Source organism: Heptranchias perlo, chromosome 25 (assembly GCF_035084215.1).
Source record: "Heptranchias perlo isolate sHepPer1 chromosome 25, sHepPer1.hap1, whole genome shotgun sequence".
In the NCBI taxonomy this organism is placed as follows: domain Eukaryota; kingdom Metazoa; phylum Chordata; class Chondrichthyes; order Hexanchiformes; family Hexanchidae; genus Heptranchias; species Heptranchias perlo.
This window is the reverse complement of record NC_090349.1, coordinates 28,820,231-28,843,703: the sequence shown is the minus strand read 5'-3', so window position 1 is coordinate 28,843,703 and position 23,473 is coordinate 28,820,231. Positions and strand designations below refer to the sequence as shown.

The window sequence follows — 23,473 nt, the reverse complement described above, 5'->3', positions numbered from 1 at the left end:
GGTGTCCTTGTACACGGAACACAGAAAGTTAACATGCAGGTGCAGCAAGCAATTAGAAAGGTAAATGGTATGTTGGTCTTTATTGCAAGGGTTGAAGTACAAGAGTAAGGAAGTCTTGCTGCAATTGTACAGGGCTTTGGTGAGACCACACCTGGAGTATTGTGTACAGTTTTAGTCTCCTTACCTAAGGAAGGATATACTTGCCTTGGAGACGGTATAACGAAGGTTCACTAGATTGATTCCTGCGATGAGTGTTGTCCTATGAGGAGAGATTGAGTAGAATGGACCTATACTGTCTAGAGTTTAGAAGAATGAGAGGCGATCTCATTGAAACATACAAGATTTTGAGAGGGCTTGATGGGTAGATGCTGAGAGGCTGTTTTCCCTGGCTGGAGAGCCTAGAATTAGGGGGCATAGTCTCAGGACAAGGGGTCAGCCATTTGGGATTGAGATGAGGAGAAATTTCTTCACTCAGAGGGTTGTGAATCTTTGGAATCTGTGGATGTTGAGTATATACAAGACTGAAATCAATAGATTTTTGGACTCTAAGGGAATCAAGGGATATGGGGATCGGGCAGGAAATTGAAGTTGAGGTTGAAGATCAGCGATGATCTTATTGAATGGTGGAGCAGGCTCGAGGGGCTGTATCGCCTACTCCTGCTCCTATTTCTTATGTTCTGATCCCAAAGAGTATTGAGAGAAAACTCAAGTTGTAACATGGCTGCCTTTTCCACTCTTGCTGTTGTTAAAATCGGCCTATGCTGTAGCAGCAAGACTGTCAGAATTCAAATGTACTTTATGAAGTGGTTCTACTATAAATGGGCTGTCACACGACTCTTCTAGGCTTAATGGAGAGGTGTGTACAGTGATGTGATCAGTGAGGCAATTTCATCATGGCATAACCAAGATAGAGGATGCAATCAAAATGTTGAGGATCCATTTAAAATTAACTTTAAAAGCACATTGTAAAAATTCTCAGTGCAGCAGATACAGAGCGTATTAAAGTGAAAACATACCCACTGGAGGTTTAATGCAGGTTTCAGGGAGCACTGCATCTGTCTGTCGCAAGTAACCTGCCTGTAACCTCCGAATGCAATGACAATACACCTTTATTTTTGAAAATCTGAGAGTAAAAGGTTTATGGTATTAATTTCCGGGCACCTTGATATCATTTAATTACAAAGAGAAAGTCTGTTTTAGAATCCAAACGGAAACCCTGCAATCACGCCACAGTTCAAAGGATTACAATAAATAACAATGATGAAGAAATAATTACTTTTTGCTTTTGAATCCAGAACCTCAGAAAACTGAAACCACTATGTTGAAAGTCTGCAGGCCCCTCAGAGTGTGCCAGTGCTCCCAGAACCCGAATCATTGAGGTCACTGAGCAGGCAGCGGCTTATCTTTATTTGTTCTGGGCTGGGTTCCAAATTCAGTCTCTGGAGGTGAAGAGCAGGGGCTGAGGCTAGTGTCTTAATTAGTTTGCCAACCAATGCCTTACCTGAAGTCTGTCCTTTGACAATCCTTTTAGCTGATTACTTTGCTGATGCACGGTAAAGACTAATTTGCAAGGAACATTGTACATAGACACTTGCACTGATAGAATGCATCTGCTACAAGCATCTATTCTGCTTTATAAAGCACTTTAGTAATACAGAAGAATAATATTTTGCTGCCTTATGAGGAACTTTTTGTGGAAATAGAAAATGTACTCATTTTGCAGTGAATTGGTGTCTAGGGATGCAGCTTGAGGAGGGCAGTGGAAGTGTACTTAATTGGAGGAGTGAATATTTTGCTTATGTTTGCGAGTTTTATTCAGTTGCATGACAATCTGGCTTCAGGACTAATTTATGAAATGCATGAATCAGACCCACTAATAGTTTCAGCCACCCTCGTGCTGCAAAATCTCAGAACGTTTACTCCATGATAAGGAAGCTGTTAAAAGAACCTGGTGTACAAATTGGCCCAGAATTTGCTGGGAAAATAGCAGCGAGTTTAATACGCATGACGTTATTAGTGTGTAAGAAAAAACAGCAATTTGTGGCGAGGAAGAGATATGCCGTGAGTTGCGAATCGCTACAAAATTGCTGGACGATTTGCGCCGCTCCACTGTTAGCCTTGCAAAAATGGGAGCTCGCCCTAAACCTCCCCATGAGTTTCAAGAAAGTGCTGCATGTGCGCATTAAATACAAATTAAACTCACCACAGAAAGTTAGGGCTAGTATTTAATGCTTAAGGACCCTTTTAATGAGGAGATTTATGTCCCTGCGATGCCACTCAACCTTGGAGGACCAGAAATGGAACAATTGAAACTGTGGGGTCTCATACCTGCAGGTAGTAAATTGTTCCTGGAGGTTTTAAAAAGAATTTATTTAAAATTTTTAATTTTTTTTTCTCTCTCTCTTATTCCAATCTTTCTTTCCCTTTTTATTTCTCTTTCTCTATCTAATTTACCCTATTTCCTTCTTTGTTGTTCCTCTGTTTCTTTCTCTATCCTTAAATCTCATTGGTTAAGGTGATAGACTGTTGGTCCTGTTGTTCACCAAGGTCCCAGACGCCCCGTTACCCTTGTTATCAGCTCGTACTTCCAACAATTTGGGGCGCATAAAATTTTCGAGCTGAAGGGTGAGGAAAAAAATCTAACAAACGGGGCTCGCCACGAGATGCCCCGCTCCAACAAATTCTGGGTCATTATGTTATACATGGAACTAAAAAGAAAATATCAGTACTCTTTGCACTGTAATTTGAATGTCTCTCACAAAGCTGTGATGCTGGGACAGTTGGAGCTTTCAAGACTGAGATCAATAGGTTTTTGTTGGGTAAGGCTATCAAGGGATATGGAGCAAAGGCGGGTAAACGGAGTTGAGGTGCAGATCAGCCATGATCTAATTGATTGGCAGAACGAGCTCGAGGGGCTGAATGGCCTACTCCTGTTCCTAAACCACTGCTGGTGTCTGTGTTAGGAGTAACCCCCATGACTAATCCCTTGGTTTTAGTCAGTTACTATAAACATTACCAAGTCATTATTCACAGACTCATCTCAAGGACATTCATATGACGAATTCTTAATTGAAAGTGTTACTACCCGCTGATACAGAAGTGAAAGCCATTAGACTGGTGTGATTAGGTGATGGGAATAACCAGTTATTAACTTGTATGAAGAGTGAGTGGGAGCTGTTGGAGTGCGATGCAAACCTCTGAATAGAAGCTCCATGGATTTGTTAAAACAATTCAGGCCCGTCTGGTGGCACAGTGGGTTCATGCATTAACATGCTGTGCTACCATGTGGGCATGCTTAGGAGCAGTGGCTGTGGGAATCTCTGATCCCCAGTCAGGTTGGACCCACATGAGCTGACTGTCAATTTGAAGGCTAAACAGATCTAAAACACTTGGTGTCTCTGTAATTAAAGGGAATAGCATGCTGTTTTACCCAGTTACAGTTATTGTGGAAAATAAATCTATGAAGTCATACAGCTTTTTTTTTAAGAGGTTTAGGAGAGTCGCTCTGTCTGTAAATAGCCCGGTGTTAAAGTTAGTCAAATTCTTAGATCAGTTACTCCTAATCGTTCCAGATAAACTTCACCTCTTAATGATTACTGCCCCAAAACTGTGAAAATCCTGATCCTGTGTTGGAAACTTTAAATAAGTTCTTACTGTTCGGTCTACTTGGCCTCTTATGTTCCAAAGCACTGGGTTTGATGATAGGTGTGGTCATGGTTGTGCTTGAATTATGGGATAGGTCTTAAATTACTCGTTATATCAGTGGATGAAGTGATGTGGAGATGCCGGTGATGGACTGGGGTTGACAATTGTAAACAATTTTACAACACCAAGTTATAGTCCAGCAATTTTATTTTAAATTCACAAGCTTTCGGAGACTTCCTCCTTCCTCAGGTAAATGTTTCAGGAGCTCCTTGAAGCCTACGCATTTCAAAACACCATGTATTGTTCTATATGTATAAATGCGTAGGCTTCAAGGAGCTCCTGAAACATTTACCTGAGGAAGGAGGAAGTCTCCGAAAGCTTGTGAATTTAAAATAAAATTGCTGGACTATAACTTGGTGTTGTAAAATTGTTTACAGTGGATGAAGGGTTCACATATTGAAGAGTTGGTTTGAAGAGGCATTTGAAAGTGGAGAAAGAGGTAGAATGCAGCAGAATTTTGGAAAAGAATTCCAGAGTGCTGGGGCCTTGATAGCAGCAGACTCTGCCATCCATGGTGAACGGGGTCGGGGATTATTCATAGAAGAGAGGAGGGCATGAGTAGAAATAGAAGACTGATCCTCCTTCTGCATGCTGTTAAATAATGCGATGGCTGCACAATCTCTTCACTTGTGTCATTATTTTTCCTAAGTAGAAATAACAAAGAAATCTCAATTGATGTATTGTTACAGGGGAAATAACATTCATTTATAAGTAGCTAACATTGTGAATTTCACTGGCTGTCAGTTGGGTGTTTGATGGAACAGTTTATATTGGTAAGTTTGGTATGATGCCACTGAGTATTAGTGCACTGACACTCAGTCTCACAGTGTGGGATGAACACAGGTTTGAGTGTTACTCTGTTAGTTCCCACTTAAGTATTGTAAGGCAGGAAGGTGCCAAGCAGCAACCATTACATCTGCCGGTGGAGGGTTGTGGCCAGAGGGAGAGAGTCATGTTTAGGCAGTGACAGGACCTCCTAGTGGTGAATGATAGAGGGCTCATGTGGGTCCAACCTACCAGCTGCAAGGTGTCAGGCCAGGCTTGCAAAGAAAAAAGGGAGAAAAATTACAGAAAAAAGCCTAGAGAAAATACAATAATAGCTGGGCATTCAGTCTCTAGGAAAGAGAAAGTTAGTCTCACCACACAGCTCTCCACCACAGATTGGCATCATGCTGCGTATGGAGAAGAGTGCAGCCCAGACTGCCTGAGTGTCTTGGATAAATTGATGAGCATGACCATAGGAGCAAAGTGGTAAGCATCTCACCTGGGGGTACAAAATACTGCTAGAGGTACTGGTTGCCCCTCAGTCTTCGTCTCCTGTTCTCTCCCAGTGTAATTCCTTCCTTAGCTTTACTTTCCTGATGATCTAAACTCTTTAGGCTGTAATTTTATTAGCTGTTATTTGCCTCAGAGAGTGAACACTCTCATTTTTTTTTACATCGGTTTCTGTACGGAAAGCAGCTCATATCCTTGTGTCCGGAGCACACAGTTGAACATATGCCGGTACTTTCCATTTCTGCCATCATCCTTCTTGTTTATCTTGGCTCCATAATGCAGGAGAATGTTCTGTACAGCTGTAATGTGCAATGTTTCTAGTGTCAGTTTGAAGGCAACAGGATGTGTCTTTTCGTGCTTGAGAATCACTGGGAAACGGGCTCAAGGATCCTGTTTTGACAGTTTAAAGACAGGCTGCGGATCTATGACAGTGTGTGTAATGTAGGTTATGACATTGGTGAGATAAAACAGACAGGAGAGAGAAAGCCTGGCAAAAGGAGAAGAGAGAGAGAGAGAGAGAAGATATCTAGCCCACCTATCCACAATAGTCCATTGGTGCATTTCTAATAACCCTGAATCCCATTTGTTTTCAAGAACCTGTCTAGTTCCATTTTTTACTTAGCAATTGAAATTAAGCAATGAACATTGTAGTTCTAAAATAAAAACAGTAAATGCACTGCAGGCTTCCATCTGCAAGAGAAAGGCAGAACTGGCACAGTTAGGCTGGAGAACCTCCTTTCTAGGACTGTCCAATACAAAGCAAAAACAAGATTCCACCTGAAATATTAACCTATCTTCCTTTTTCAAATGCGAACTGGCCTGCTGTGCATTTCCAGCAGTTTTTGTTTTTATTTAATTTTTTTCCTTCACTTTTAAATCACAGTTCCTTTTTCTTTAAGTTTATACGGTCTCCTCCAGCTACTTTGATCAGGCTGTTGGCTTCACCACAGCTCTGAGGACCAACGTTGCTTCAGGTTTTAGTTGACTTGTGTCATTGTCTGGTTTCAGATTAACAAGGTCTCCTGTTTTGTTTGGGTGTGACGCCCTTCCCATGATAGCCTTATACCTGAGAAGCGACCAACTACTATTGACATGCTGGACACTAGCTCAACGTTAGGCTTTGATTACACAGTAAATCCAATGTCTTATATGAGTACGGTAGTGTAATGATTGTGGTCCTGGACTAGCAATCTAGAGGTTTAAATCCCACCATGGCAAGATGTGAAGTTGAATTCAATAAATCTGGTCATATGAAAGTTGACATTGTTGTAAAAACCCAACTGGCCTACGTGACTATAATCCCACATTATATGATTGACTCTTAATGCTCTCTGATGCAGTCCAGCAAACCACTCAGTTGTAAAACGTATCACTAGACAGGCCACCTTCTCAGGGCAACTAGAGATAAATAATAATTTAAAAAGAGCATCATTCCACTCATTAAAGAAAGAAAGAACTTGCAATTATATAGCACCTTTCACAACCTCAGCACTTCCCAAAGCACTTCACAGCCAATGCAGTACTTTAAGCTGTAGTCACTGTTGTAATGTGGGAAACATGGTAGACAATTTGCACACAGCAAGGTCCCACAAACAGCAGTGAAATAAATAACCAGATCATCTGTTTTAAGTATTGGTTGCGGGATAAATATTGGCCAAGATACCAGGAGAAGTCTCCTACCTCTGCTTCGAATAGTTCCATGGGATCTTTTACATCCACCTGAGAGGGCAGACGGTTTAAAATCTCATCCAAAAGACGGCACCTCCGACAGTGCAGCACACCCTCAGTACTGCACTGAGATCATGTGCTCAAGTCTCTGGAATGGGGCTTGCACCCATGACCTTCAGGCAAGATTGCTACCACTGAGCCAAGGCTGACACCTAAACAGTCAAAGAATTGAGAAGAACTATGCTCTGTTTTAATATCCTTCTGCCTATTCAGTACATAATTGGGGGAACTGGCATGGGGTAGTTACTAAACCTGACAGCATGAGGAGATGATGTGAATTAATAGCCACAGTTAATATGCCAAAAATCCTGAAGTACAGTGTGCAAATTGGTTTTATTTGTTGATGACAATTCAGTTCCACCACACTGGTCTGAGGTTGGCGCACCTCTGAAAAACCTTTTTAAATTCACCCAATGTCACTATAGGTGTTGCACTAATGTTAGTTCCTCATCATTTATAGTTTGTAGACTTTTATTATAATTACTTAGAGCTTAGGGAGTAATTTCTCCATTATCCAAGCTCCTCTACTGAAAAGGAGTGTAAGTGGTAGAGGTGGATGCTTTTCTATATGGTACCTATACTCGAGTTGCTCCAGTAGAATGGTAAGCATGATTAAAGAGCAACTTTTGTATACCTGTGACACATTATTAGTGAATTAGCACAATAAGAGTAGGCTGAATAAGTACAAAGAGGAGCATAGGATCATTCAATTCAAGTGTCATTAATGTTGCAATGCACTGATGTGTTACAGTAGGAGACTGTGACAAAGAGGTAGGTAGGAAAGGAAAGTTGGATATCAGCAACATCAGAGTCACCAACTTTCAGTTCTGCAAGCCTGGGTTTAGATCTAGCACAGAGATAATGAACCATTGCTTAATGGTGAAAATTCTCCAGGGTAATTAATTCTAGTACCTTTTACTCTCAAATTGTCAGCTCATGGGCTGTAAGGTCACCAGGCTGTCATACGAAGAATGGGACTATTGATCCACAGAAATCCAAAGTTAAAAAAATTGCATGTAATAAGCTAGCCAAATGTAACATGTCAACAAAATGAGTGAGCTCATCTTTCATCCATTTTGTTTCACAATTGCAATGAGTATTTACTCCAGTATTTCTGAATGTTTTGAATGAAAATACACAGAATCGTTGGAGCAACAATTATTTGTTACTTGTCTGTCACGAACGTACCGTGCTCCTATTTAGAATTAATTCTCTTCTAATCAAGCATGTGGGCCTTGCTGATTTAATCTGAAAACACAAATTATAATTTGTAATATTTGGACAGGAAGTTCTGGTTTGAGGAGCTAAATTGGAAGACAATAGCCGGTGGATCACTGAGTGATCAAATCTCTACAGAGAGTTGAAATATCCAATACAAATGGACGTGGTGTTTCAAGAGTGATAAAGGGGGAAATGGAGCTCCCATTTTGTTCATTGTGATTTTTTTTCATTGAGGCATTGTTATACAGTCCCTTTTAAATGTACTGAGATGTGCAAGTTCCAGTGTGCAAAATAGCTTGTGACACTGTGACTCTGGTGCAAGTAGTTTGTTTATTGTATTCTACGGTCCAAGGTTATTGTGTACAAATATGGCGCAGTCCAGTATGAGAAATCCTTTAAAGGTTACCTGTGGTAAGAACATTTCCATAGTGAGATTCATCATTTTTTGTTGTTGAAAAATTTTGCCTTTTCATTTCCTCCTGACTGTTCCTCCTGTTCAGGTGATCTCACTAAAAGGGCTGGACCATCTGGCCTGCCAATGTCATTGTTCAGCAGCTAGGATGAGTTGTGCCAGTGCTCGTAGATCCCCCTCCCCTTGATCTTCCCTCTCTCTGTTGAAAGCAGCATCTTGTCTCTACATGGTGACTTGGTTAAAATCAGCAACTCATCATCCAGGAGAAACTTGGGCATAAACAGCGGCAAACACTGGGATTGTAGTTTGAATCCCCCTCTCCCAGTCCAGTAAAAAAAAATCTTTACAAAGAGAGTGGTTAGAATTTAGAATTCTCTGCCACACGTCTTTCTTTTAAGCAGAGTCCATACATTCTTCTAAAAGGGAATTAGATACTTGCTTGAAGAAGAGGAATATTAAAGGGTACAAGTATGGGATTAGACCAGGTACCTTGTTTGGAGAAAAGTACCAGGGTAGTGTTGATAGACTGAATGGCCTGTTTCTGTGCTCTAATATTCTATGATATGAATACATAGTGGCACCCAGACCATGCATGAGATTGAATTGTTCAGTTGGTCTGTAGCTGCTGTTTTCAACAATATTTTACTGCTATTGCTGAAATAAAAATCAATTTTATCCCATTCCTGATTTGAGGAAATTATTTCAAAATAATGCAGAACAATTGTAATGTTTGTCTATAATTTGCAGGAAGTTTCATTTCCATTACAAATATGGGGAAATAAGTTGTTCTGCTAAGCAGCATGTTCTGACAGAGAAAGTAACTTTCGGAAAGAAGGTTGGTCTCTGCCCCTCCCGTTCCCCCCCGCCCCCACATTAAAAGTGATGAGGAAATGCTCCAGCCGAATTCTTTTATTTGAGTTCCTGTTAAACTTGCAGAACCATTTTCAGAAAACACATCTGGGTGGTGAGGAGTGCTGAGTGATTTACTGATTACGTGGTGAGCATGCAGTTTGTATAACATGTCCAGGAGATTATCTTACCAATATAAGAGAATAACACTTGCCCACAAACACGCTGCAGCATGCGGACCTCTGGTCGTTATATATATCTAGCAAGATCGTGACGTTTGTGAAGTTTTCCTATGTTTGGTATTTCAAGCAAAATTGTCAATATTTTTACCCTTGTAGAACTTCACACATAGCGACCAGAATTCTCACCGCATTATTAGTCATTTCACTCTAGAATGTGGTGTTCACTATGAACTTTGACCTCATGGTATAAAAGTAGACACAGTTCAAAAAAGGTGGACCTTTAAAGATTCAGTTGTCTTAAAAGAGTTTTTTTTAAAAAAACAAGTTCTCGTATCTCACTATCTGGAGCTAGATACTGTTTAATATAAGGCTTCAGCAGCTGGCTCACTTTTATTTGTATAATATGATTTCATCACTGCTTCTGTGCCCATGAAGGCAGCTGTCAGAGAGAATATTTGAACAAAGAACCTTTGCCATGATCAAAGGTTTCTGGATGAGATATTTTTAGTCAGCACATCCTGATGAATTTTCTTAGAACGTCAAGTGAGATCCAAAGTAATTCACCACGACACAAACAATAACGCTTCACAGATCTGTGTTTCTTTTAAATGCTTAGATGGTAATTTAAACAATGTCTGGAGTTTTGCCTCAAGACACTGCAGTGACGAAATAAAGGATCTGCAGAACATCATTTTTATTTTTCAAAAACTTTTTTTTGGTGAATTTTCTAAATGCAGGTTGGGAAATAGATTTTAAAATGCAATTTTTTGTAGCCAAAGGATGGTTTTTGGTTCCAAAACAAAAGTTTCAGAAACACTTTTGAAGTGTTATGCACAGCACATCAGAAGTTCCCCACCAAGGCCAATGTGGATCCACACCCATCTAAAATGAGAAATGTCACCATTCAAAACTGTGCATTGCAGGACAAGGTAGTAGGTTGCCTGCAAGTGTGTGATGATTTCCCCCTCCTGCTGGTCAGTAGGTCTTTCCATGACCTGCTTCTATTCAGTGATAACCATGGTTAAAAATGCAATGAGATTTGAGCTTTCATTGTTTTATACTGAGTAAAGTCTATTATTTTTCATTTTTCAGGAACCATGCGTCCCGTTAGAAGAAACTTTTATGACCCCTCTTCTGCTCCAGGAAAAGGGATAGTTTGGGAATGGGAAAATGACAGTTGTTCTTGGACACCGTATGACATGGATATTTGTATAACCATTCAGAATGCATATGAGAAACAACACCCTTGGTTGGACCTGACTTCTCTAGGATTCTGTTATATTATTGACTTTAACAGTATGTGTCAGATGAACAGACAGACACAACGGAAACGTCGACTGCGCAGACGCATGGACCTGGCCTATCCTTTGACTATGGGTTCTATCCCTAAATCACAGTCCTGGCCTGTTGGCACACAGTCGGGACAGCCATGCAGCTGCCAGCAGTGTGTCCTGGTTAACAGCACAAGGGCAGCCTCCAATGCCATCCTGGCCTCCCAACGACGGAAAATTTATTCTGCTACAAACGGGACTCTTACTGTCCGCCAGAGTAACTCCTACAATGGTGCAGCCTTGTGGTCAACTGCGAGCACAGCTGGGATCACCCCTCCAAAGTCTGAGCAGACCCGTTCTCCAACCACGACTCAACTTTCTCCTATCTCACAAAGCCAGAGCGCAACCACAACAACTCCAATACCGGGCCAGAACAACCTGAACAGACCAGGTACCCAAAGGTCAGCTGTAGTCAGCACAAGGGCCTCTATTCCTCCTGGGTAAGTTCAAATGAAAGACAAATCAGTGATATTCATGTAAAGCCATTTGAATGAATCCCTCTTAAGGGAAAGTAATGATCATAAGCAGAATTTGCTTTTAAGGGAGATTTTGGATAAGGATTTAAAAGAAAAAGAAAACCTCTTCCTTTGTAAATGACTGGTGACTTCAAAAATACAATCATGTAGTGTGTTCACAACATGTTAGAGACACCTAGTGCCATTCAGTGAAAAGCTGTCACCTTAAAAGTGGAATACTGGTCCAAAAAAGAGCTATGGAGTAAAGCCTGGTTAGAAGGGTATAGAAATTAACTTCTTTTCTTCGGTACGCTGCTGATTTTTCAGTTCTATATCTTTAACTCTCATTGCCTAATATTATGGCCGATTTCAAAACTGCTACAAAAGGTTTGACATTAATTGTACTTCCCTGAACATTGCTGCACCTTCCAGTATTTTGAGTAAGTAATCTTGATATTTAAACTGTGGAACGTTCGATTTGTGTTGACAAATGATTGGGGTGAATTACACTTAAGATTTTGATGTACTTCATTTCTTGAACTGGGGATCTGAAATCTGGGGTTCTGAATTTTCTACCGAATCCCAGTGGTGTAGGATGTTCCATCTACAGGTTTTTTATGCGGTCTGCAGGCCCTACAAATAGCAATAGGACCATCGTCAATAACACTTTGAATCTGTGACCTCAGGTGAAGGTAAGGTGGGGCTCTGCTGTGGAGGCTTAAAACTAGACTGGTTTGTCTTGCTGGGTTTTATTTACTTTCCTACCTGCTGTAAAGAGGACGAAGCAAAGTTGCTACAGGGGTATCTCAGACCAGCAGCTGAGGAAGGCTGAGGCTGGGATCCTGAGGGTGAATTGCTGTGTTGCATTTTGCTGTTAGCGTGCAAGAATCCAAATAAATGGAACGGATTAGAGGCCCCTCGAATGCATCGTAACTGTTTAGTCACCAAATCATCAGACTCAGCATAGACCAGAGATCAGTGCCTTTACCCAGCGAGCCATCAGGTAATCAGGAGAGACCAGGATTCGGTCCTTTTACCCACTGCTCCCGGAGAGGGAGACTCACTTTAAAAAAAAGGACAACTTCTGTTTAATTTGTGAGCCTTGCTTTCTGGAGTTCTTTAGTGTTGTGCAGTGAAGCTTTGCACCTGTGGGCTGACAGTTGAATAATGAAATATTGTACATTAAGGTACCGAGAGTATCAATTTTTGATCCATCCAATACAAAGCACCCGGGATAAGAGGGAAGATTCTCTGTTATGACCAGGATGTTTCTCTTCTGATCACAGTCATGCCCATATAACCCAAATTTCCTCTGTGTCCATTTGTGTGCACATTTTAGCTACCACTCCATTACTCCTATTTTATTTTTTTCTCTTAGCTCCTCTTGGGCCATCTCTCCTGTCTCCTCCCCTTCTGTCTCATTCTGTTGCTCAGTCATGCCATCTGGGGATGTTTTTTCTACGTTAAAGCTGCTATATAAATGCCAGTTGTTGTTGTGTTCAACCATTTAAATGAGAAGTGGGAGTATTGCAGTCAGCTGACCGTGTGAGAGGTTTGGGTCCTCTAACATTAGACACAGCGGGTCACTCAGCATTTGCGCAGAGAGCAGTCGACATTTCGGGACGTGGAAAACATTGATAAAATCAAAGAGGAGGGGGAGGAAAAAGCAACAGAAAAAAGCATAGAGGAAGTATTAGTGACATGATTGTTGGGTGATGTAACAGATCATTTCAGTCAAGAGGCATTAAAGAAACACAGGATGTATGGATAGTTGGAATTGGCAAACCGAAGGAAAAGGAGAGAAAATGGGAGTGTTGAAAAACATAGAAAACCTGAGGATCAGGTTTGAAATTGAAACAAGGCGTTCGCAAAGCACAGCGGGCCCACCAGATCTAAAAAGAAAAGAAAACACAATCTCTTGCTTTGTGAGGCCTACTGACTATAACAATGGATCACATGCCCAAGTGCATGAATTCCCATTAGACCTATTTGACAAAGAATGCACTCATAATAGTTTGTCTCTTTCACTTTTGCGCGAGTTCATCGTTGCTAATGCTCACGAGGAGAAGAGGAGCAACGATGGCAATCAATCACTCGTAGCAATGGAATCAAAACAGAAAATGCTGGCAATGTGCAGGAGGTCCATCAGTATCTGAAAGAGAAACGACAAGTTAATGTTTCAAGTGAAGACTTTTTGTCGGTTCTGACGAAGGATCGCCATCCAATCTGTTAACCTGTCCTTCCTCTTTCCAATGCTAAAGGATTTGCAGTTTATTTCCAGCATTTTTGTTTTTTTCTTTTTATCCCTGTCTATGGTATTATTCTGTTTTGAATTGAGTAAGTGAAAGAGCAATCACCTATAAGGCTAGAAATGATTGTTGATAGCAGCGAGAGCTTTAGACGGGTTAATGCCCTTATTAAAATAACAGACCGAGAGATATAGTATAATTTGGTTGTCCAAAAGTATTTTACAATTGTAGATGTCATTAATTATGGTGTTAGCTTCTTGGGGAATTAAAACTGGAGCTTTGTCAGCATAAAGTGGCCGGCCCCTACCTTGAAATATTCAGATATAGGTGACCTTTGTGTTGTTTTGTGGTAAAAAGTAAATTTTGGGTGGGATTTCCTCAAAGACAATATAAATGAGATCGGGTTTGACGCAAACCCTGAAAGCAGGTGTCTCCATAACCAATTATCTGCTATCAGCCCATGTAAGTTGCCAGGAAACTAATTAGTTACAAACAATGACACTTCTATGTCAAATATAGAGCATGAGTGGGCTCTTGATTTACCATCAGTAGAAATAAGTATGCTATAAAATTTACTTCATGACGGCTTGCTTATGAAATAGCAATAAAATAAACTGCCTGTTGGTACAAACAATCTCAGCAGGTGCACAGCTGAAATTCCTAAATTACTTTGTTGATGACCCATAATTTGAATTATTTGTCTCAAAAAAATTATGTGCAGTGATTGCTTATTACTGAAGGACAAAACCAGCGGTACTTTTGAAGCTGCAGTTATAGATGTTTCAAGTGGACAGTCAGTGTTTTCAGGGCAGTGTCTGATTGCGTTTCCAGACAAAAATAAATGCAGCTCAAGTTCTCCCCTCCCCCTCCAGCACCACTTCTGGCCCCAACTTCCTCCTGCTGGTCCAGGGGATTGAACACTGCTGCATATGAACATAAGAAAGAAATAGGAGCAGGAGTAGGCCATACGGCCCCTCAAGCCTGCTCTGCCATTCACTCAGATCATGGCTGATCTTCGTCCTCAATTCCACTTTCCCGCCCGATCCCCATTTCCCTTGATTCCGCTAGAGTCCAAAAATCTATCCATCTCAGCCTTGAATATATTCAATGACTCAGTATCCACAGCCCTCGGGGGTAGAGAATTCCAAAGATTCACAACCTTCTGCTTGAAGAAATTCCTCCTCATCTCAGTCTTGAATGGCCGACCCCTTATCCTGAGACTATGCCCCTTAGTTCTAGACTCTCTAGCCAGGGGAAACAATCTCTCAGCATCTACCTTGTCAAGCCCCCTCATAATCTTATATGTTTCAATGAGATCATCTTTCATTCTTCTAAACTCCAAAGAGTATGGGTCCATTCTACTCAACCTCCCTTCATAGGACAACCCTCTCATCCCAGGAATTAATGCTGTGTGGTGATTCTGCAAGAAGGGGAATGACCTCCCACAACTTGCGAGGGTGTTCAATCTCCTGCAACAGTAACAAGTTGGAGCCAAGAGTGGTGATTGAGGGGGGAATTGGGGAAGAGGAGGGGGGATTTGGGGAAGGGGAGGGGGAAGTGATTGGCTGCATAATTGGAAGGGAGAAAAAGAGTGCCCACCATGAAGTGGAAAGGAGAGGGAGAAGAGTGCCAGCTTGAACTGGGAGGAGGGGAAAGAGGGAGGAAAATTCCAGCGTGAACTGAAGAGAAGGGGGGCAAAGAATGTAAGTTTGAGTTGAAGTGGGTAGAGAGAGAGAGAGAGAGAGAGAGAGAAGTGTCAGTTTGAAGTAATAGAGGGGGAGAATAGTGCCATGTTGAATTAAAAGGAACAGACATGGTTAGAGAATAGTGCCAGTTTGAATCGAGATAAGGGAGAAGAGTACCAGCATGAACTAGGTTGGGGCGGGGGGGAGGGATGGGAGGAAGAGTGCGAGAATGAATTGGGTGGGGAGGAGGAGAAAAGTGACAGTTTGAATTGGAGGGGTGAAGAGTGCCGCTGTGAACTGGGAGAAGGAAATGCATCTGTGGATGTAGAGAAGAGCGTTACCATGACAATGGTATAAATTATTTTAAAACAATTTAACAATCAGGTTTAGCAATAAAAGAAAAAAAGACTATAGTTCCTTTCACAAACTCAGGATGTCCCAAAGCGCTTTACAGCTAATGAAGTACTTTAGAAGAGTAGTCACTGTTGTATTGTAGGAAACGAGGCCACCAATTTACACACAGCAAGGCCCCACAAACAGCAATGTGATAATGATCGGATAAGCTGTTTTAGTGATGTTGGCTGAGGGATAAATATTGGCCAGATACCGGGGATAACCCCCTGCTCTTCTTTGAAATATTGCCATGGAATTTTTTACGTCCACCTGAGAGAGTACAAGTACATATCCACAATCGTCCAAAATTTTTCCACAAAAAATAAGAGAAAATTCCTGCAATTTTTACCACAGTCACCTGTTATACATGAGGTGGGAGGCTACAGCTTGTCATGATAAGCCTGTGTCCCACTATACTTTCAGTGCTATTTGTAAGTTGTCAGCTTTTTTGAAACCGCCGGTCAGCTTTTGCTAGTTTTCCAGATTGGCATGTATGGTCGAGTTCTCTTATATGTTCAACCTCGCATAGATTGTATTCAATTTGGGCCAGGATGAGGAAACTGAATGCAATTCCACAAGTCTTGCACTGAAGGCTACCCAGAGTCAGTCCATGCCCAGCAGTGTCTAATTATCTACATAATATATGCACTAGCATTTGGTTTACACCTGAATTCCACAGAAGATATGTCCAACTCTTTATTTCAGCTCTGCAGTAATCTCCTGTTTCACAAACCCCGAAAACTCCAAAGGGGAAAAGTGAATGCTTTTATTTGCAATCTGATCTAATTCTACCCTATAAACAATGTCAGTGGTTGTGATTCAAGTTGAAGTGGGAAAGTTTGTTCAGAGAAAATGGCAAGAATCTCAGGAAGCTTCATCTCCACAGATTTACTGAGGATTACCAACAAAATTTGTTGTACACACTGAAATTTTGGATGAAATGAATGTTTCATTGAACTGATGCAATGTGACCTGCTGTGAGCACTTTATTACAGCCTGTTGAGAAATAATATCTTCCCATTTCTAGAACAAGATGGTACATCTGCACTCTAAGTATTCATAGTTCCTTTTATTATCTGCCTTGTTCTGTGTGATTTGGTGCAGAAGTGGCAGTTTTCCATGAAGCTCAAGCCTTCTTATACTTTCAAAGTGCACATCATCTCACATTTTTAAAAAATTCATTCATGGAATGTGGGCATTGCTGGCAAGGCCAGCATTTATTGCCCATCCCTAATTGCCCTTGAGAAGATGGTGGTGCACTGCCTTCTTGAACCGCTGCAGTCCGTGTGGTAAATCAAGTTTCATATAAGACTATTGATTGATTTTATCCTGATAGATCTTTATATGTCTAGCGTCCAGTATGTGTCCATCACAATCCAGGTACCACACTTCCAAGTGTCAAAGTTTGTTGCAGACACAAAACATTATAACGTTACAACTACCCTGAAAGGTGAGGATCTATCCTTATTTCCTGACACTCTGGGATCTAGGGGAGAATTTAGTTAGTCCCTACAAATACCCAAAATTTGGAAAATGGGCAGTTGTTCGTTTCAGTTTCCTCTTCAAGCCTTCTGTTCTCTCTGTTCTTACACTTGCTTGTGGCCTTATGTAATTATTTTTTTAATGTTCCTTTGAATGAATTTTGTTGCATTAGGTCCTAAAATCTTCCTTCTTAATGGATCCTGCACACATGTTTGAGGTTTAAAGTACTTCAGTAGCTGTCAGTCAGCAGCTTGACTTCCTATAACTTCATTTCTATGACTTGCACTCAATTTTAGTGACCAGGCCTAGCTTCATAATTTTGATTGCATTACTTATTACTGGGGTAACACTTCCTGTTGACATCACGGCGGTGTCTGACCTGGAGCTGTTAGTGACCAAGCAGTTACAGTTTCCCTCCGGAGTTGACAGACAGCTACAATTACCTGGATTTAAAGACTCTGAGCATTTCTACAAGGGGAGTACTTGAGCTGTACAGGACCGTAAAGTCAAAGGCCAAGTTACATATGAAAATGCCAAACAGGAAAAGACCAGATAGCCTATCGAGTCTGCCCATTCAGTCATGATGGCAAAAAATCTAAAAAATTCCTCTCTGACTCTTGAAGATGATCAAAACGAGTGTGTGCGACACAGCTATTAGCTGTGGCTCAGTGGGTAGCACTCTTGCCTCTGAGTCAGAAGGTTGTGGGTTCAAGTCCCATTCTAGAGACTTGAGCATATAATTTAGGCTGACACCCCGAGGCAGCACTGAGGGAGTGCTATAGTTTCTGAGGAGGTTATCGAGATGGGGAGGGGCAAGGCTACAGAGGAATTTAAACACAAGGAATGAAATTTTAAATTTGAGATGTTGGCAAGCCAGGAGCCAGTGTAGGTCAGTGAGGATACGGATGATAGGCAAACGGAACTTGATGTGGGATAGTGGAAGGGTAATGGAAATCTGGAACATTCTCCCTCAAAAAGCTGTTGAGGCTGGGGGTCAATTGAAAATATCAAAACTGAGATTGATAGATTTTGTGGAGCAGGCTTGACGGGCTGAATGGCCTACTCCTGCTCCTATTTATTCTGTTCTTATCATCTAATACCCTACCTATCTTTTGTACACTGCACTATCAGCTACAGCCAGAAACTTGTCCAGCTCCCTTTTGAACACTTGCAGTAAATCCGTACTCATCCTCTGTGAAAAGGGCTCTCAAAACAGATCAGGACAAGCAGCCTGACCATTTTTGAGACCACTTATTCTTTCCAAGATTAAATCTACATCCACTTTGCCACTTACAACTTTAAGTCAACCAATTATACATTGCATTAATGGTAACTAAGCATAGTCTATGGGAGTGAGACTAATCCAAAGTAACCATTTAAAACTTCAACCATATCCTAGGACTTCATCTGAACCTGCCCTGAGGAATCCTTAATGGCTCCATTCAATCCTTAATTGCCCTCTGACTCCAAGGATACAGCGAAACATCACACTCATGCAACGGACTTCAGTCTGCCTTTAAGCAACATCACTGTAAATCCACGTGTTTTAAAGTAAAAAGAAGCAGCTGCAGTACTTGCCTCAGATTGAGCACCAACCCGAAAACCCAAGGTAGTACAAATTTGGCTGATTTGGTTTTATTCATAAAGATCTGTAATGTTCCAAATTCAACCATTTGCTGGCACTTGGCCCTTCGCAAAGCTGAGGGCCAGTGCTGCTGGACATGTTTGACCATAAATCTGCCAGGCTTGCAGCTATGTTTGGAGTCAAAGGACTTAAGATAGTTGAGTTTTATCTTTTGGAAGAAACTGTTGATTCTGATGGTCTTGAGGGGGTTTGTATCTGATCACTGTTCTCAGAAGGCAAAGTATCCATGCTTATTTCCACAGTTTGGAAAGGGAGGGGAATGCATTAGTCCTATAAAAGAGAGGGGAATGCATTAGTCTCTATAAACTCCCAAAATCTGGAGGAAAGAAAGGTCAATTGTTCATCCCTGCTTCCCCCTCAGGTTTTGCAGTTCTCCTGCATTCAGAAAAATAATTTTAAAAGTCATTGACAACACCTTTGTTCTTGGGAAAAAAAAACCTTTCTTAAATCACTGTGACGTCAACAGTTGCCCCAGTAACGAATTACGGCAACTATGTGATGGAGCTGGGCATGTCAGCTAAAACCGAGTGCAAATGACAGACAAGGTGCTGCAGGAAGTCAAGCTGCTGATAAACACACAGAAGTGATTGACAGTTATTATAGTACCTTAAACCCATGTACGATGCATTAGGAAGGAAGATTTCAACACTTTATGCAACAGGGTACTTGTAGAACGAATATTAAAAAAAAGGATTAGGGATGATTGCTGCCCTAATTGCATCATAAGACACTGAGTGAGGATTTGTGATAATTATTACAATACACAAATAATACAAATGAACCATGTATATCTGTATGTGATGTTCAAATTCAACGATTATGTTGGCTGTGTCAAAAGCTGAGTTTTTCCATCCAGACATTTATCTGCTCGCCCTTTCGAATCTCTAGGGTGAAACAAATTCATTTTCACTACTGAAGATCATGGCAAATCTTTACTGGATAAAGGAAGATACATAGCACCTTATCTCAGAAATGTCTCAAAGCATGACTCATACAACTAATTACTTTGCAGTGCAGTGACTGTTGTTTATGTAGGCAAACACTACAGACATTTACAACAGCAAAGCCCACAAACAGCAATAAAATGACCAGCTAATCTGTTTTTAGTGGTGTTGATTGAGGGAAGAATGTTGGCCAGGACATGGGAAGGAACTCCGTGCTTTTCTTTGAATAGTGCTAGGACATCTAAAACATATACCATAGCCTTAAGTTTAACATTTCACCAGAAGCATGCCGCCTCCTTCACTGGAGTGTCAGAGTAGATTATAATCTTAAATCCTGGTGTAGGGCTTGAACTCACAACCTTGTGTCCCAGGGATGAGTATGCTGCCAGCTGAACCCAGGGAAATAGTTTCGAGATCTTTTTGAAAGACTCCTGCTAGGAATTTCCTTGGGGAGTTCTCCTGATCAGTCGCTGTAACCTGTTTACACATCTCAATTAACTCCAGGCAGGTTAAGAAGGTCCAAGGAGCCTCTGGGTACTTATAAATTCCCATTTGACAGTGCAATGGAGTTACACTGCTTCTCTCTCTCTCTCGTTAAATCAGGCCCTGGCTCCAGATTTAGTGTCTGTGGATCCAGATTTAGTGGAAATCGCTTTGTAGCAATTCTAAAGTTGTAATGTAAATTCACCCTCAAACTACCTGGGTTACCAGCACTGTTACGTTCCTTATGAGAATTTTTGGTGAATAATGCCACCATGGATTCATACAGAATTCTTTTGCAAAATTAGGCCTATGCGCTCCTTCTTATTTAAGTATTGGGGGTTGAGGGCTCTACACAGGAATCAGGACTCCTCTAAGAAGATAGTAGAGTTTAGTCTGTATTTAAAACTTTGCAGATGTCCATCAGGAAAGACCAAACATTAACCTTATAATCCAGCCCTGGATTATACGTAAAGCATTTTCTGCACCTAGCCTATAGCATGGGACCTTTGAAAGGATAGGCTTCCTGTACAGAACACTGTGTCACATATCTAATCATACAGATCTAGGTGGAAAACTCACAACTAGATCAGTAATGTGTTTCTGTTTGTGTCATACTGTAAAAGCTTGCTTTGGTCCTTTTACATAACGCTGCTTTGGGAGCATAGAAAACATTTGTTATACTAAGAGACATATTATAAATTAGGATTTATAAGGTTTCTATATTTGGAAGAAAACCACATCTAATACCTGTTCTATCAGAGGTAGCAATATATCAGAAAGGGATTAACATATTTTGACACTTTTCGCAATGCATTTCAGCCATTTGCTCTCCTCTGCTCCCAGCCACTACAGATTTTTTTTTTCATTTAGGCACCTTCTTTTGGATAGTGTTATTGCAGAAAATATATTTTGTTCCTAAGAAAGGAACAGCCCTTCTCTGTGGCTACTGCCAATTGCACAATCAACCTGTAGCTGGTTGTAACAGCACCCCTATGAGGTGGAGCACACTGCTATAGCCAGTAGTGTGACATGAATGGGCAAAACTCATCCAAAGGAAGAATTTGATGGTTTGAACTCTCTGGTTTTGGACATCAACTCTAGGGCTACCAGGCGGCCTCATTTTATTACCATAAAATATTTTTACTTTCTCAAGATCTTCCCAAACCACACACTGTATGCTTCATTGTAGGGCCTGCTCCGGCACCTCTGCCAATGCTATTCTACAACCAGCTCCTAAAGCGTGAACAAGTATGGCTTGGGAGTGACTCTTCCCCTGATTTCCCACCTCCCTGCCTCTTCATTGCTGATATTGAGAGCTCAGTCAGTGGTGAATCATGAAAAACAACCCATGACTTACTATGATGCACAGCACTTTAGTACTATAGTACTTCACTGTGTTGTGTTGTGTCATGGCTGTTCTAGTGGCATGTCTTTAAAACTGTTCAAAGCATTGTTATTTAGAGAAGCTGACGAGGTTGCATTATTTTATTATCCTCAAGTCAGCCCTTATTGACGTGCAGAAATACCTATCTTGGAAGCCAGGCATCTCTGATGACAGTGGCCTTTTAACAAGTCACTGATTTATTCTGCCATAAACCAATGCATGTTGAATTTCTTAAATGACCATATTTATCATGTCCTGCAGACATCCAGCTCCAGGTGCATGTAAACTACATTTATTTAGGCAGCGACTGCGTATTATGCCAAGAACAGCTACCCCCACAATATCGACTGCATCATGTTGTGTTATACCACAAACCCCAAAACTAATCCTGCTTGAATAAAAGGATTTTTTCAATTCGTTCATGGGATGTGGGCGTCGCTGGCAAGGCCAGCATTTATTGCCCATCCCTCACTGCCCTTGAGAAGGTGGTGGTGAGCTGCCTTCTCGAACCGCTGCAGTCCATGTGGTGAAGGTTTTCCCACAGTGCTGTTAAGTAGGGAGTTCCAGGATTTTGACCCAGCAACAATGAAGGAACGGCGATATATTTCCAAGTCGGGATGGTGCGTGACTTGGAGGGGAACGTGCAGGTGGTGTTGTTCCCATGCGCCTGCTGCCCTTGTCCTTCTAGTGGTAGAGGTCGCGGTTTTGGGAGATGCTGTCGAAGAAGCCTTGGCAAGCGGCTGCAGTGCATCCTGTAGATGGTACACGCTGTAGCCACGGTGTGCCGGTGGTGAAGGGAGTGAATGTTTAGGGTGGTAGATGGGGTGTCAATCAAGCGGGCTGCTTTGTTCTGGATGGTGTCGAGCTTCTTGAGTGTTGTCGGAGCTGCATTCATCCAGACAAGTGGAGAGTATTCCGTCACACTCCTGATTTGTGCCTGGTAGATGGTGGAAAGGCTTTGGGGAGTCAGGAGGTGAGTCACTCGCTGCAGAATACCCAGCCTCTGACCTGCTCTTGTAGCCACAGTATTTATGTGGCTGGTCCAGTTAAGTTTCTGGTCAATGGTGACCCCCAGGGTGTTGATGGTAGGGGTGTAGGGATGGTAATACCGTTGAATATCAAGGGGAGATGGCTAGACTTTCTCTTGTTGGAGATGGTCATTGCCTGGCACTTGTGCGGCACAAATGTTACTTGCCACTTATCAGCCCAAGCCTGGATGTGTCCAGGTCTTGCTGCATGCGGGCACGGACTGCTTCATTATCTGAGGGGTTGAAAATGGAACTGAACACTGCGCAATCATCAGCGAACATCCCCATTTCTGACCTTATGATGGAGGGAAGGTCATTGATGAAGCAGCTGAAGATGGTTCAGCCTAGGACACTGCCCTGAGGAACTCCTGCAGCAATGTCCTGTGGCTGAGTTGATTGGCCTCCAACAACCACTACCATCTTCCTTTGTGCTAGGTATGACTTCCATTGACTTCAATTTTACGAGGGCTCCTTGGTGCCACACTCGGTCAAATGCTGCCTTGATGTTAAGGGCAGTCACTCTCACCACACCTCTGGAATTCAGCTCTTTTGTCCATGTTTGGACCAAGACTGTAATGAGGTCTGGAGCCGAGTGGTCTTGGCAGAACCCAAACTGAGCGTCGGTGAGCAGGTTATTGGTGAGTAAGTGCCGCTTGATAGCACTGTCGACGACACCTTCCATCACTTTGCTGATGATTGAAAGTAGACGGATGGGGCGGTAATTGGCCGGATTGGATTTGCCCTGCTTTTTGTGGACAGGACATACCTGGGCAATTTTCCACATTGTTGGGTAGATGGCAGTGTTGCAGCTCTACTGGAACAGCTTGGCTGGAGGTGCGGCTAGTTCTGGAGCACAAGTCTTCAGCACTACAGCCAGGATGTTGTCGGGGCCCATAGCCTTTGCTGTATCCAGTGCACTCAGCTGTTTCTTGATATCACGTGGAGTGAATCGAATGGGCTAAAGACTGGCTTCTGTGATGGTGGGAATATTGGAAGGAGGCTGAGATGGATCATCCACTCGG

General features: G+C 41.8%; 1 protein-coding gene across 1 annotated transcript in view; it reads left to right on the top strand.

The window, feature by feature from the left end:
• Positions 1 to 23,473, top strand: part of dtx1 (deltex 1, E3 ubiquitin ligase) — a 243,864-nt gene that overhangs the window by 104,981 nt on the left and 115,410 nt on the right. The window contains exon 2 of the mRNA XM_068005892.1: positions 10,465 to 11,143. Coding sequence (XP_067861993.1) covers positions 10,465 to 11,143 — 679 coding nt within the window. The remainder of the gene's footprint in view (positions 1 to 10,464; positions 11,144 to 23,473) is intronic.